This window comes from Musa acuminata, chromosome BXJ2-6 (genome assembly GCF_036884655.1).
Source record: "Musa acuminata AAA Group cultivar baxijiao chromosome BXJ2-6, Cavendish_Baxijiao_AAA, whole genome shotgun sequence".
NCBI lineage: Eukaryota > Viridiplantae > Streptophyta > Magnoliopsida > Zingiberales > Musaceae > Musa > Musa acuminata.
This window is the reverse complement of record NC_088343.1, coordinates 11168836-11183376: the sequence shown is the minus strand read 5'-3', so window position 1 is coordinate 11183376 and position 14541 is coordinate 11168836. Positions and strand designations below refer to the sequence as shown.

The following is a 14541-nucleotide window of genomic DNA, read 5'->3' as shown; positions in this document are numbered from 1 at the left end:
CTGCCACGTAGGTAAATGCCAAGCGGATGCCATTGCTAATAATCCAAATCACTACTCGATGATTGCACGCATCTACAGATCTTTAAAGGCGAGCCAATTATTTTTTTCGAACTGTTCGACCGTTGCATTTCCCGACCGTTGCAGCACATCTCCAGAGATTTCAAACACCGCATCGGCCGACTCTTCTCAGCCGTCCATTCCATCCCCGAACAACGCCCCGGATCTTCCCTTCCTCCTTCCCTCCCTCCCAGCTCCTGCTGCTTCCATCCCTAATCTCCCATTCTTTCTCGATCAAGATCCCGATCCCCCAAACAAATCTCCAATTGAAGGATTCGTTCGCAGAATATTTTTGGCTGGGGGGGAGAAGTGGAAGGAATCCTCGGTTTGATGCGCCAATAGCGTCATCGATATCATCGTCTTCTTGTTCTTGGGAGTTTGATTCTGGCAGACCATGCCGGTCTCCACACGGTCGCAGATCTCGATCGGCCGCAACGAGCCGGCCTCGGCGGATCATGATCGAGAAGGGCAGCGGGCGAGGGCGCGGCTTCTGCGTGACCCGCACCACGGCCTCCGGGAGAAGATGAGGGCCCTCACCCTCTTGTACGAGCAGCACCGGAGTCAACTGGCCTCCAGAACGGGCTCCGCGGACCCCCGCGTCCTCGGCACCCACCACCCTAGCGTCGAGCTGGCCGACTCTAGCCGCCGCCGGAGGCAGCAAGAACAAGAAAAGCAGGGTGAAGAAGACGAGCGGGATCCGATCCAGAAGGAGAACGCGAATCGCGGCTTGTCTCCGATGGCTGACGCCACCAAGGAGAACCAAGAAGTCTGGGACCAGAATCGGTTCGCGGTGAACTCCGCCGCCTGCCCCAAGAAGGCGGTGGCCACGGCTCCCGGAGTCGGAAGGGCTGCGACGACGGGGAAGCTCTCGCTGCGAGAGTTGATCAGCGATGGTGCGCAGTCGGATGGCTGGGTGGGGAGAAGCAAGGTTGGTGGGGATCAATTGGGGGCTGTAGCAGCTGAGAACCGAGAGGCCCCTGGCAGCCGAATCCTCGTGTTCGTGCGGCTGAGGCCGATGGCGAAGAAGGAGAAGGACGCCGGGTCGCGCTGCTGCGTGAAGATCGTGAACAGGAAAGACGTCTACTTGACGGAGTTCGCGTCCGAGACGGATTACCTCCGGCTGAAGAGGGTCCGAGGGCGGCATTTCTGCTTCGACTCCTCCTTTCCGGATTCCACGCCGCAGCAAGAAGTCTACGCCACCACGTAAGGCATCACTACCTGATTACTGCTTCTTTGCATATAATTCAAACACAATTCCTCCCATTTAAACTGTTTGTTCTTTAGCAAGACCATGGCAACTTCCATAAAAATCTCTTCATATCCATAATATTACTATTCTTGTAATCTTCAAGCTGAATCGATGCTAGTTTTTCTCTATTTAGATCTTGTCAATGACCATATTTCTTGTTTTCTTCCTCATACAATTGATGTGTATCATCCGTGATTTCCCCTGTAATTTCATGCTTCTTGATCACTGTCCACTGCCATGCGGAAATGTCAGTTATACTCTGTCGAAAAGAATCTACTGAACCCTTTAGTATCGATTGCATGCTCTCGTTTGTCATAATGTATCGACAAGGGAGCCTTCTTATCTCTATTCCCAAGTGTGCATCATGAGAAAAGCTTTTTGCAACGCTTGTGTCTGTTTATGCAGCACAGCAGATCTTGTGGAAGGTGTTCTACAAGGGAGGAATGGTTCAGTATTCTGCTATGGTGCAACAGGAGCTGGCAAAACATACACAATGTTAGGGACAGTGGAGAACCCGGGTGTCATGGTTCTGGCTATCAAGGATCTCTTCTCTAAGATTAGGCAGAGGAGCTATGATGGGGATCACTCGGTCCAACTTTCTTACCTTGAGGTCTACAATGAGACTGTCAGAGACTTGTTATCCCCTGGCAGACCCCTTGTCCTAAGGGAAGATAAACAGGTTAGTCAGCTTCTACTTCTCCCAAACATAAATTGCTTATAAATTTTGACACCGGATTTATTGAAGGTTATCTGTACATTGTAGGTCAATTGAGTTATATATACATTCCATGTGCCTTGCAAGTTTCCTAGGAGCATTATTTCTTATAAATGCCTATTCTATTGCTAGCATTTGCAAATCGTTTCGTGTATCGAAATGTAGATGTATGGTTGTTAATAGCATTTACAAGCTGCACTTACAAATGTAGTTTAGCTTATTTTACCTGTATGTTGATTTATGAACAAAGATGAGAGTAGATACAACTCATAGCAAATTATGTTGATGATTTATAATTATATTGACTATAATACTCCATTCTTTGATAGTGAAATCTAACTCAGTGTCTACTCTTACCATTATATTACTTCAATGATATTGTCGCAACGAAACAAATAATTATTTTGGCTCATTCTAAATCGTAATCTTTCTTCTTGCACTTCTACTCTCTACTTCTTCCCCACAGCCTCCTCGATCACCTTCTGTACCTCAGTGACATGGTTACTGTATAATCATACAATGCTTAAGTGAAATGAAGTAAAACATGAGTTAGCAGCATAGATTCACTTAAACAAAATTTGATTCTTCTGTAGCGAAAATATAGTATTTACAAGTTTTTTGCTCCCGTACTATTCAGGGAATTGTAGCTTCTGGTCTCACACAGTATAGAGCTTACACAACGGATGAGGTAATCCTAGTCTTCACTAGTATAACTTGTTCTGGTTGTGAATTCTTGAAGCACTGGTTATGATAATGCTTCTTTTGTTGTTATCTTCTCCTGTAGGTCATGACATTGCTTCAGCAAGGCAATCAAAACAGAACCATCGAGCCAACAAGAGCCAATGAGACATCTTCCCGGTCTCATGCAATACTTCAGGTAGTTTAGTTTTTGATTCCCAGCTCTCTGTGCATTTAGGTACTAAATGTTGATCATGTGAAGCTATCTTTCATTCATATGTAGGTGGTGGCAGAATACAAATGCAATGATTCAGGTACCATTGTGAGACGCATCGGGAAACTTTCGCTTATTGATCTAGCTGGATCAGAGAGAGCTCTGGCAACTGATCAACGAACGCAGAGATCGATCGAAGGTGCCAACATCAACCGCTCCCTCCTTGCTTTGAGCAGTTGCATCAATGCTCTTGTGGAGGGAAAGAAGCACATCCCTTTCCGCAACTCCAAGCTGACCCAACTTCTCAAGGATTCCTTGGGAGGACAATGCAACACTGTCATGATTGCCAATATAAGCCCCAGTAATCTCTCTTTTGGTGAGACGCAGAACACACTCCACTGGGCTGATCGTGCCAAGGAGATAAGAACAAAGGTTTGGCTCTTCAGCTTCTATGGCAAGAAATCAAGGAACCTAAAACACATATGAGCTTTTGAATTTTCTGAGTTGTCTTAAATAAACCAAAAAACATATTGATGGTTGTAGTGTACTCTTCAGGGATGTGCGGCAAATGAGGAATCATCAATTCAGGTGCCAGATTCTGAAGTAGATCAAGCTAAACTAATATTGGAGCTACAAAAGGAGAACAGTGAGTTGAGGCAGCAATTGGTTCGCCACCAGCAAAAGATGCTGACCATCCAAGCTCAATCGTTGGCTGCCTCGCCCGCACCATCCATTGCACCACCCTCCTCCGTTCTCTCCACGCCATGTTCGACCCAAAGAAAAGTCAAACGCTCCATTTTATCTGCCAACTGCTTCAGCACGCCAGAGTCCAAGAACAGAGCGAACGATGATACAGTAGTCCAGGGGCTAAAGAAGACTGTGAAGGCCTTGAAGGACGAGATAGAGAAGCTAAAGAAGGAGCATGTGCTCCAGCTGAAGCAGAAAGATGACTTCATTCGTGACTTGATAACGAAGTACGGCTTGAAACCTTCGGAAGGACAAAGGGAGAAGAGAGTCGGCACGAGATCATCTCTCCGCAGGGGAGAGAAATCTGCAGCGGAAACGGGGGAATTGAAGAGCCCAAACCATCGTTTTACTTCCCCTGTGCCGACTGCCAAGAAACGCAGCTTTTGGGACATCACCACCGGTAATAGCCCTTCGGTCGTCGCTCTCAATGGAAGGAAGACCAGAAGCCATGTGGCTGCTGAAGCTCATGCAACTCCCTCAATGCTGCTTCAGGTACAAATTTCCAAGTGATCGGTGGAAGCATCTCATGTACAAAGACAATTCAGCTGTGTGGTGCATTTGATCTCCCATATTCACGTGTAGTGGTTTGGAGCTCTCAGCGTATATGGGAGATCAAATTTGTACTAGTACAACTGATCCTTGGAGGCTTTTAGCCCATCCTATTTGTCCTAATTTCTTCTGCATGCTAGAGTTCCCATGTCACTCGTTCTGATTTGTGTTCATATCTTAATTCCTTTCAGCCGGGCTTCGCTCGACATCATTTGAAGAATTGATCCAACAAAGAGAGCCAATACGCATGCCGAGAAGGTACAACACTATCTTAAGAACATAACCAGTTTCTTGGGGACAGTTCGTATGACCCAAATCAAATTTGTCATTTGTTGTTCTTTTTCGCCAGCTGTGTAGTTACTTGGATTCTTCAGATGGCTCTTAGGAATTTGTTCCAACATTTATTTATCTTCTTACAAAGAAGATTGTGAGGGTTGTCGGAAATAGGATTGTCTTTCTTCGACTGTTATTCTATATGTTCTCTCATCAACCCTTTGTTCAACAGTGGTTTAGTTACATGACTCATTTACGAAAAGTTTGTCAGATACATAGAGTGGTAGAAAAAGTCCAACTCATGCAGACACATCATTCCTTTCTCATCCCAAGTTAATTTCAACATTTTCAACTTGATTCATTCAGAAATTATTGTGATCCGTGCCATTTGAGGTGAAATTGATATATTATGTCAGGAATAAGCATTGAAAATATCAATTAGAGTGAATTATAACATGTCAATTAGTTTTATATTGAAAATTGGCAAATATTAAGATTATAAGAACTTGACGAATGTATTATTATTAACTTCAAATTAAATATTCTGAACTATTAATTTCAGCCACGAACAATAGTCCATTTCTAGTTCTTACTAATTGGAGAATATTCTTCAAACATATGAATGTATAAAAAGCATGCTTCGATGCTTCATATGGCAACAAAGCCTCGTCATGCTACATATTTCCATTCCTAATGGTGAAACTTTTCTTTTGATCTTTTTTGGAGAAGAATTGGAACCCAAGTTGTGAAAGTGAAGTCCAAATATATTATTCTACTTGAGATATATATTTAGTTGAATTGGCAACTCTGTCAAACATTCTTTGGCAGTGCATTTAGATCAACTTTTAGCACACGCCCAGAATCGAAGCAATGGAAGATTCAAAGAGATGATGTAGAGTGCGCTACATATATCTGTCATCAAAACAAGGTTTAGCAACAAGTTCTCCTCGAGTTCACTACAAACACGCGATGTTGAAAGCCATTCGTCAAGAGATGCAGTCGTCATCGTCTTGGGACTTCAGGCATAAGTACAGCTACCATAACCTGCACAAGTGCTTCGTGAGCGGTAGATGGGAGCAGACATGATCACATCCTCATCAACCTTGGTCTTACTTGGATCGGTGGTGACGACGAGTGCGGAGTTGTTGAAGAAGCAGTTCCATGGGTTCCGTCCTCTGGACTGGTAGTACAGATTCATGGCAATGGAAGCATGGGACATGAGGTTATCTGGGTAGAAGCATGGGAAGCCCCTCTGCAGCACGCTGCAGTCGACCTGAGAGCAGACGTAGTTGATGTTTTCGAGCAGCGTTGCGTCGTCCGACGAAGGTTTCGCCACACACCAAGTTTTCTGCAACGAAGTAACCATGTCTGCTACGATTTCCATGTTTCGTATTTGTAAACGATTCAGATTGAATACTACAATAAGAGTTCAGATTGGAGAACGTCGAACGGACACAGTTCTTTCTGGCTTACCTGTCCCTGCACCAACTGCAGTCTTTCCCCTGCGATTACAAGGATAAAAGCAGAAATCACCAGCTGAACTTTCCACAAACGCATTTACGATGCCAAAAGAAAGAAGAGCCAAACTCCAAAGCCAACCTGAGGTGAAGTAGATCAGAAGCAGCGTTAGCGAGAGGAATGTTTCAGCTCCTCTTGCCATGTCACTTCTGCCCTATTTGCCAGCAGCAGCCGTAGTCGCAGGAGAAGGAGATCAAAATGGTTGTGTTCAGTGCGGAAGGGGGAGCGATTGGCCGAGCGACGGGCTTTAGATACAGGCAGAGATGACAGTGGTAAGTAACAAGAGCAGGACCTTTGCGTACATCAAAGCATTTACCCGCAGACGGACCATTTGTGTTTTTTGGCAAAACCGGTGGGACCCAGTGCAAGCCACATATGGGAAGGCCTTTTAGAATGGTGTGCCACTTTCCCTATTAGGCGCTCCAGACAAAACCCACATAGAAGGTGTTCCACCTACGTCGCTACTTCGGTCCCGAGTTATGAAAAGCAACTGAGTGCTGTTTCTGGCCTGACGGACGACTTAAGTCGCGACCGTGGACCCGCCTTGTCAATTGGGCCGTGGGCCGTGAGATGTGGGCTTCTAAGTTGTGAGGCGTGTCTCTTTTAGCGGAACTGAAGACATGGGAACCCGAGTGCCAAGCCACACGTTTGGAACCCCACCCCTCGTGTGTGATCCTTGTGGACGCACGTACTCTGCTTTCGTCGAACGATGTAATGAGCTACGCGGCGATATCTCCGCCACTCAAGCCGTGGAAATATATGTCTATAACTCTCGCTCCGGTTCGATCTTGCCTCGATCGCAGGAGTTTCTGTTTGGCGCGATGGCCGCACGTGCGGCGCTGCGTTCTGTGCCAGGTTCGACCAACCTTCATCCCACTGCCGCCCCCAAGCCTTTTTCCCAATTCCCCGCTATCTTCCGCATCTCCCGAGCCGACAAGTTCGGCAGCCACCGGAGGCGCTCGTCCGCCCGCGCTATGGGCTCCTCCTCCTCCTCCCAGAGACCGGACCAAGTCCAAGGTCAGCGGTACCCTGCTCTCTGCCCCTGTTTATTCTCTCCCGTGTACCACAGTTCGTAATTCTTTCACGCTTATATCCATTCGGAATCTTTTGCTTGCTTGTGTGGATGATCAATCGTAGAACCGCTTAAGCTTCTTGATGTAGGGCGACAATTGAAACTTATCGCACCAGAAAGGTACCGACACGCCCCGTCTGGGAAACCCTCGGTAGAGGTACCGATGTATAACTAGGCCGATTTCTGGGGTCAACAACACAAGTGCATGCCAATTGCCATGCCATGGATTGTGCTGTGCCAGAAATGGTATCAGTACGCCCCTATTCCAGACAAAATGGCAATACTTGCTAGGATATGATCCATATTCTTTGAGATGTTATTGAACTAGGATTATACATCAAGTAGTTTGATTCTGTTTGTACATTGAGAAATTACAATGATTTTAGTAAAGAACTCTTCAGCATGTGACTTCTGAAAAGAAATTTAACCAAACTTTTCAGTTCAATTTTTTATGAGGTTGATTGCGTGTTGAATGTATGCCTACGCAAGATTTGAATGAAACATAAAGTTGCTCGTCCCGGTTAGGTACTTGGATTTTGTCACAAGAAAATAAGATGTTCATGGTCTGATGCAATTACCTAATACTAGGCTTCTTTGGAGCTAGAAGTGAGCATCGTTAATTATTTTGGTCATGCAAGGATTGGTTTGATGATGACTCAGGAAAGTGACAAATTGGTCCGTAGAAGAAAGTGAGTATGTACTCTACGGCACATCCTCATCCTCCTGCCAAATTGCCTTGTTACCAGAGGCATGGATATGGAAAAATTGTTTTTAAGTTTTGAAGGACCCTGATGAACTCAAAATCGATCAGACAAAACATATGACATTTCTAAACTTTATTATATTCAGTGTTATTTAAGTTTGCTAGGCTGCCAGAATATTCTTTGATTTGTGATTCTACTTGTGATTAGTTGTACAATGGATCACTTTGTGCAAAACAAATGTTTACAGAAGGCACACGCTTGAGATCTTCCACTGTTTCAAAAACTTCCTGTCATTCCTGAGCAACTGTTTCAACACCTTAGTATAGAGAGTACCAACCTGAGAAATTAAGATCTTCATGTTTGGATCTCTCACCTTTTTGTTGTCCATGTAAATTTTGTAGCATTACTTTCCTAACAAAGTAGAGAGAGTTAAATGCAAGTAGATTATGTTGTCAAAGAAAAAAGGGTACTAATACTTTCCTGACAGACAAGCTATGTTGGCGTGGAAAACTATGTGCCTCCCATATAAGCGGCATGAACTGGACCCAATTGCATGTGGCATGACATCAACTAGTTGGCCTGCCTTTGGATATCTGAGTTTATATGTCATGCATGAGAAGGTGCGGTTTCATATGAAGCCCAACTAAATGAGTTTATATGTCATGCATGAGAAGGTACGCTTGCTCCTCCAGCCTAAAGTTAGATCAGATTGTGCCTGTGACTTTGATGTTCAAGCTGGCATGAATGACCATGATATTATGTCTTTCAATTCTGTTGGTTTGTCGGTCTAGCTTGATTTGCCTCGTATTCAGGTAATATTATCCTGAGATCACACAGGCATTCAGCATTTATGAATTGCCTAACCTTTTGGACTAGAGTAGAGAAGGGCTGTAGTTTAACATAGGAAAATAGATATGCGATTCTTTAGAGTCATCTCTGAACAAGGTGTAGAAGGATAATATTGGTGACAGGTATTTCCTTGACTTGCATGCTCATGCTATATAAATCTCATCACCTTTTTTGTTCCTAGAAGTTGAGGCTTTCTATATTTCTCCACTGAATATTATTTTCAGAGCCAGCTAATGTCAATCCTGCCTCATTGAGTGATGAGGAGAGGAAAAAGCAACTCACCGAGGAACAATATTACATAACTCGTCAAAAGGGTACCGAGAGGGCCTTCACTGGGTAAATCTTTTATTTTCTATTGCCTTTATTTTCTGGTTTTTTTTTTCTTTTCATTTTTCTGACGGGCTGACCACCTTAAATTGTCTTGTAGTAATTTTTTTACGGTGATCTTACTTGGTATGCTTGACAAACAGGGAATACTGGAACACCAAAACCCCTGGAACCTACCACTGTATATGTTGTGATACACCTTTGTTTGAGTATGTATCGTATACGCTTATGATTTTGCTTTAATAACCGTGAAATGGCATCAATCGCTTGCATTGTTTATTGATTTTGGCCTGTCTGTTTTCCAGATCAAACACCAAATTTGACAGTGGCACAGGTTGGCCATCCTACTATGAACCAATTGGCAACAACGTGAAATCCAAGCTGGACATGTCAATCATCTTCATGCCTAGGACTGAGGTTCTTTGTGCTGCCTGCGATGCCCATCTTGGTCATGTTTTTGATGATGGGCCACCACCAACAGGAAAACGATACTGTATCAACAGGTACGATGACTTCTTCCATCTCTCAGTTGCAAGCAGATTGAGCTCATCTTAATGTAAAACATTGTTTGTAATCTGCAGCGCATCCCTAAAGCTGAAGCCGAAGTAGCAAACTCTGGTCTGCGCATGCATGTGTACTGTGAAATATGTAGACCTTCTCCAGAGTCTATGACAAAATCTATCGTACATCTGTAATTTTACTGCTATAATTAAATAATTGGAAACACTCCATTGATGCCGAATGCCTCGGATTGATTGTTCTTGCTTGAAATCCTGTCTGTTGTCTGGTGGTGTAATCTATGATAAGTTCTTTAATTAGATTCGTATGCCAATTCTACTCTATGCAGACCATTGGATGATGTCATGTCCACTTCAGCCGTGGACCCCAGGTGCCAGGTTCGTCCACTTTTGCGTACGAGCCGGGCGGAGTTCTCCGCAGAGTCCGCGTACGAAAGACCGATGCCAACTACATCGCACATCTGGATTGAAATCTATAGCGGCCGTATGTTAGACTTGCGAACCATAACATGCTATGTTGACTTTTTCTGTGGCGGAACGGCGAGGTTTGAAGGATATTGTTTCGGTAACGTTGACCATCGTGTTATTTTAGTGTGGCACAGAAACGGCTCTGGCTTGGTTGACCACTTGATGACCAGATCCACCGATGGAGGAGCAGAATTCAAAGGAGAGAGGCTTCATTAACATTTTCCATTTCTGTACTCGGATTACAATATTATTCTTGAGAGAAGGACGACTGAGCTGGGATAGAAGAAGATAAAATACCGATCCAAGATGATCTGGGACAGTTGACATTTGGCACCTTGGATCAAGAGGTAGCGAGCGGATCCGGTCTCGGTTGACTTTTCAGCCTCAGATTGGCGTTCGCTAGTTAATTTCATGCACGACCGACCATGCAATCAGCTGACAACCGGAAGAAATCGTGGCCTCTGGTGTCCGTCCCAGTCAACGAAACAACGGAGGTCGTCGTTGTTGCCGGCGGGAATTCAGAGGAAATGAGCTACTTGCGTTGGCTTTCCAAAAGACACAGACTGCTTCATATCAACGGAAGACTATGCTGCCGCAGATCAATAAAACCACCATCAAAGTATGTCAAAAATTTTGTAAGTATTAGTTTAAGTTATTATGATCATGATGAATATATATCTAATTTAATTCAAAATTTTAAATTATCAGATTACCAATCAAATCTAATAATGTATATTTTTTTTTCGTTTTTAACAATATAAGATTATTTTTTCCGGAATATCTCTTCATTTCATGATCAATGAATATTCTCAATAGAACAGCTACTGCTCCTTGTAATAACACACAGTTCGAGATGCCGACGACGACGTTACGTCCGAAGGAATAGGTCCTTTCTGTTCACGTATAGAGCCAGCCCTATGTGGCCGCGTGTAAGTGGGTCAAACATGGGGGTGCCCCGCCCTTTCCCATTAGCTCAATGACGAAGATGGAGTCGTCGTGTCTCGGCTGGGACGGGAACTCGGAATCCTCTCGTCGAGCATGCTTTGAATTAAGCCGGCCAATCTTCTTCGTGAAGGGGGTTTCCGTGTTTCCTGCCTTGGCGAGACGGCTAACGGAGCGGTGATAAGCCGAGTCAAAGGAGTTGACCTGTTCTGTAAGTATATCTCGCTCCTCTCTCTCTTCTCTGTCACGTCGAAGACGCCGGGCCAACCGGAGGCATTGAAGCGGTCACATCGTTGGTCGAAAGCCTCTCGGAATTCCCTCCCCCTTCCACTGACGCACCGTCTGATGTCACTGTTACTCCCCCTCTCTATTTATGAACCTTGCCGTCTCGCCAAATAAAGGCTTCAGACTTCTTATCTCTCCTCTTCCATCTTTGGTCAATCCAATCGCGTTTATTTGATGACACACGGTGGCACATCGGGTCCTCTTTCTCTCGCTTCCTCTTTGGGCAGCCGTGGTGGCGTACTCAAGCGCCAACAGCCTATGGACTCCGGCGGCCACCACTCGATCAGCACCGCCATCGAGTTTCCGATCAGCCTAAACCCCCTCATAGATGCTCCGATGGTGGTGGAAGCGAAAGATGAGGTGAGCAACGATCGGGTCGTGGCGAATGAGATGGATTTCTTCTCGGGTGAGAAGAAAGATACGACGAGCCTAGTCGAACCGGATCTGGATCTCAAGGTGCCAAGTCTCACTAGGATTAAGAAGGAAGATCTCACAATTCAGGTTAGTAATTACCGTCCCCACAACTCTGTATAGAGAAGTCTTGGATGGCAAATCGTTAATTCTTGTTTGCATATTTAGACTGGATTGCACCTGCACACTGGCAACACGGGCAGCGATCAATCGACGGTGGATGATGGATTGTCTCGGAATGAAGATGATGAGGAAGGGAAGAACGAGGTTCGAAGTTCTACCAAACTGCAGGAGAATTTTATTCGTTTTTTTTCTTTTATTTTTTGAGTGGATTATATTGGATTTCTGGACTCTTTCGATTCAGCTGGCAGCCATGCAAGCGGAGCTGGCACGCATGAACGAGGAGAACCAGAAGCTGAGGGGAATTCTGAGCCAAGTGACCACCAACTTCAACGCACTTCAGATGCATCTGGCCACACTGATGCAACAGAGGAGCCACCAGAACCATGAAACCCCGCAAGAACATGAGGTAAGATTGGTCATATCTGTATACACAGCAAAACCCATATCCAATTCATTAGAGGAACTGAGCTAATGGGTCGAGTTATCGTTCAGGCCATGGATGTAAAGACGGATGCCAAGAATGACGGCCATGGCGGAGTGCTTGTCCCGAAGCAGTTCATGGATCTGGGTCCAGCAGTCAACGATGTAGAGCCGTCGAACTCGTCGACCGCTAGCCCTGATCGCTCCGCGTCGCCACCGGCTAACGTTGAAGTAGGATCGATGGGTTACGACCTACACAAGAACGATGGTAGAAGCACCAGCGATCAAACCTGGAACCCCAACAAAGCCCTCAAATTGAACCCCACAAACCAAGCTCAAGAAGCCACCATGAGGAAAGCCCGTGTTTCTGTTCGAGCTCGATCGGAGGCGCCCATGGTAAGTACTCCATAACCATTACGTCGATCTGTACCTACACACAACAGCGTTCATCGATCAGCTGAGTAATGCTCCAACTGTCTCGTAGATTACCGACGGATGTCAATGGAGGAAGTATGGGCAAAAGATCGCGAAGGGAAACCCATGCCCCAGAGCTTACTACAGATGCACTATGGCAAGCGCTTGCCCCGTCCGCAAACAAGTATATGCCCATCTCTTTGTACTGTAGTAGTTGTTCGTTTGTGGATCGCACGCACGTAAGTCTAATTGATTCACGGCATGCTCGATTAGGTTCAAAGGTGTGCTGATGATCGGTCGATCCTGATAACCACATACGAAGGCACTCACAACCATCCGCTCCCACCGGCCGCGATGGCCATGGCGTCGACCACCTCAGCTGCAGCGTCGATGCTCCTCTCGGGTTCGATGTGGAGCACCGACGGACTGATGAACTCAAACTTCCCAGCACGAACTACTCTGCCTTGCTCATCGAGCGTGGCGACCGTATCGGCGTCCGCTCCGTTTCCGACCGTCACGTTGGATCTCACCAAAAACCCAAACCCTTTGCAGTACCAAAGGCCACCTACAGGCCCGTTCAGTGTTCCCTTCCCCGGCGTTTCTCCAGCATTCGGCGCTCCGCCTCAGCCTCCGTCCCTGCCGCAGCTCTTTGGCCAGACACTACTCCAAACGTCACCGGAGATGGCCGCCACCCAGTTCCCACACCAAAAGACCCACTTGGTGATGCCGTCACCCTCATCAGCTGAAACGGTGAAAGCGGCGACCGCTGCCATAACAACCGACCCAAACTTCACGGCCGCGCTGGCCGCCGCCATCAAGTCCATCATCGGCGGTAATCATCAGTGTTTCAACAACAACAATGGTAGCAGCAATAACGTCAACAACAGCAACATTACTCCTCACAAATCCTGCAGCTAGCGATGATCAACAAAGGGAACTGTTCTTGCGGCTGCATGAGGTTGAATACAATGTATTGTGAAAAGATGATATTATTGATTGAGATAATATGTATTTATAAAGATTTTGAAGGATTTTTTTTAATTATGCATTCAAATCATGCACTTGTGTGATTGATTCATTGAATGAGGATTAAAACATATAAGTAATACAAATTTATTATTTTATATTTGTTTTTATCATGAAATTCTATCATGCTCTTATAATATTGAGTTTCTATTAATATGTTAGGAACGAGAGATTTTGTGAGGAAGTATATTAGTTGATTAATAATATGGATATGAGAAATATATAGTTGATATATGACAATTAGATCTTTAACAAAGTGAAAGTCAATGGTAATGTATTTTATACTAGAGTAGGATATTATGTTAGAGTATAGGTAAGTAACAACAATATTATCATAGTATATTATACAAGCGGATAGGGATGTGATGCCAAGTTTATGTAACAAATTGGTGATCCAATTGAGTTCAACAAGAGTGGTGGTAATGACTCGGTATTCAACTTCTGTGATGGATTTTGTAATTATATTTTATTTTTTAGAACTCTAACTAATTAGATTTACTTCAAAAAAAGATAATGTAAGTTGACATAGATGTTCAATCATTAGTGTTGCCTGCTCAATCCGCATCAACGAAGGCATGGGGTTAAAGTAATGAGTGTTTACGAAGAAAAAGTTTAGAGAGTTTCTTTTAGATATCGTATGATACGTTTTAGTGTAAACCAATTGGCACTAGATGCATGAATTATGATAATTTATTGATTATAAATAAAATATATAAACTTGTGAGATAAATACTATAAAGAATTAAATACTTGTCGATACCGTATGAGATCTATAGTAAAGTCGTCATCATATAATTTAAGTGATTCAGTAGTAGAGGGTGGGGTGACGACTTTCTTGGCATTCTAAATATTCATTTTGATAATAGATCTCGAATATACTTCTTTTGATGTAGAAAAGCCCATAAGATATAAACATTGCTTTCACTCCCAGAGAGGTTCCTACCTAGGTCTTTGATTCTTTAATGGAGAATCAATTTACCAA

The 14541-nt window shown here is 44.5% G+C and overlaps 4 protein-coding genes across 5 annotated transcripts; 3 read left to right on the top strand and 1 right to left on the bottom strand.

Annotated features, from left to right (window-relative positions):
• The first annotated feature begins 210 nt into the window (after positions 1 to 210).
• On the top strand, positions 211 to 4711 carry LOC135614797 (kinesin-like protein KIN-8A). The gene is made up of 7 exons (XM_065112538.1): positions 211 to 1260; positions 1712 to 1985; positions 2659 to 2709; positions 2806 to 2898; positions 2983 to 3345; positions 3469 to 4152; positions 4401 to 4711. Exons 1-7 carry the CDS (start codon positions 452 to 454, stop codon positions 4431 to 4433), a joined length of 2307 nt encoding a protein of 768 aa, XP_064968610.1. The 5' UTR covers positions 211 to 451; the 3' UTR covers positions 4434 to 4711.
• A 789-nt stretch (positions 4712 to 5500) lies between these two features.
• On the bottom strand, positions 5501 to 6221 carry LOC135613850 (major pollen allergen Ole e 10-like). The gene is made up of 3 exons (XM_065110867.1): positions 6082 to 6221; positions 5956 to 5984; positions 5501 to 5830 (listed from the first exon to the last, which is right to left on the bottom strand). Exons 1-3 carry the CDS (start codon positions 6140 to 6142, stop codon positions 5501 to 5503), a joined length of 420 nt encoding a protein of 139 aa, XP_064966939.1. The 5' UTR covers positions 6143 to 6221.
• Positions 6222 to 6783: 562 nt separating this feature from the next.
• Positions 6784 to 9694, top strand: LOC135583492 (peptide methionine sulfoxide reductase B1, chloroplastic-like). 2 transcript variants are annotated; one of them, XM_065112537.1, is made up of 5 exons: positions 6784 to 7017; positions 8856 to 8961; positions 9096 to 9161; positions 9258 to 9455; positions 9534 to 9694. In XM_065112537.1, the coding sequence occupies exons 1-5, from the start codon at positions 6822 to 6824 to the stop codon at positions 9559 to 9561; spliced, it is 594 nt and encodes a 197-aa protein (XP_064968609.1). In that variant the 5' UTR covers positions 6784 to 6821; the 3' UTR covers positions 9562 to 9694. The 2 variants fall into 2 exon arrangements, with proteins under 2 accessions (XP_064968609.1, XP_064968608.1); XM_065112536.1 differs by having other exon boundaries at positions 8850 to 8961.
• Positions 9695 to 10778: 1084 nt separating this feature from the next.
• On the top strand, positions 10779 to 13574 carry LOC135614795 (probable WRKY transcription factor 31). Its single transcript, XM_065112535.1, has 6 exons — positions 10779 to 11666; positions 11745 to 11843; positions 11941 to 12105; positions 12192 to 12515; positions 12604 to 12717; positions 12807 to 13574. Exons 1-6 carry the CDS (start codon positions 11340 to 11342, stop codon positions 13449 to 13451), a joined length of 1674 nt encoding a protein of 557 aa, XP_064968607.1. The 5' UTR covers positions 10779 to 11339; the 3' UTR covers positions 13452 to 13574.
• Positions 13575 to 14541: the final 967 nt, after the last annotated feature.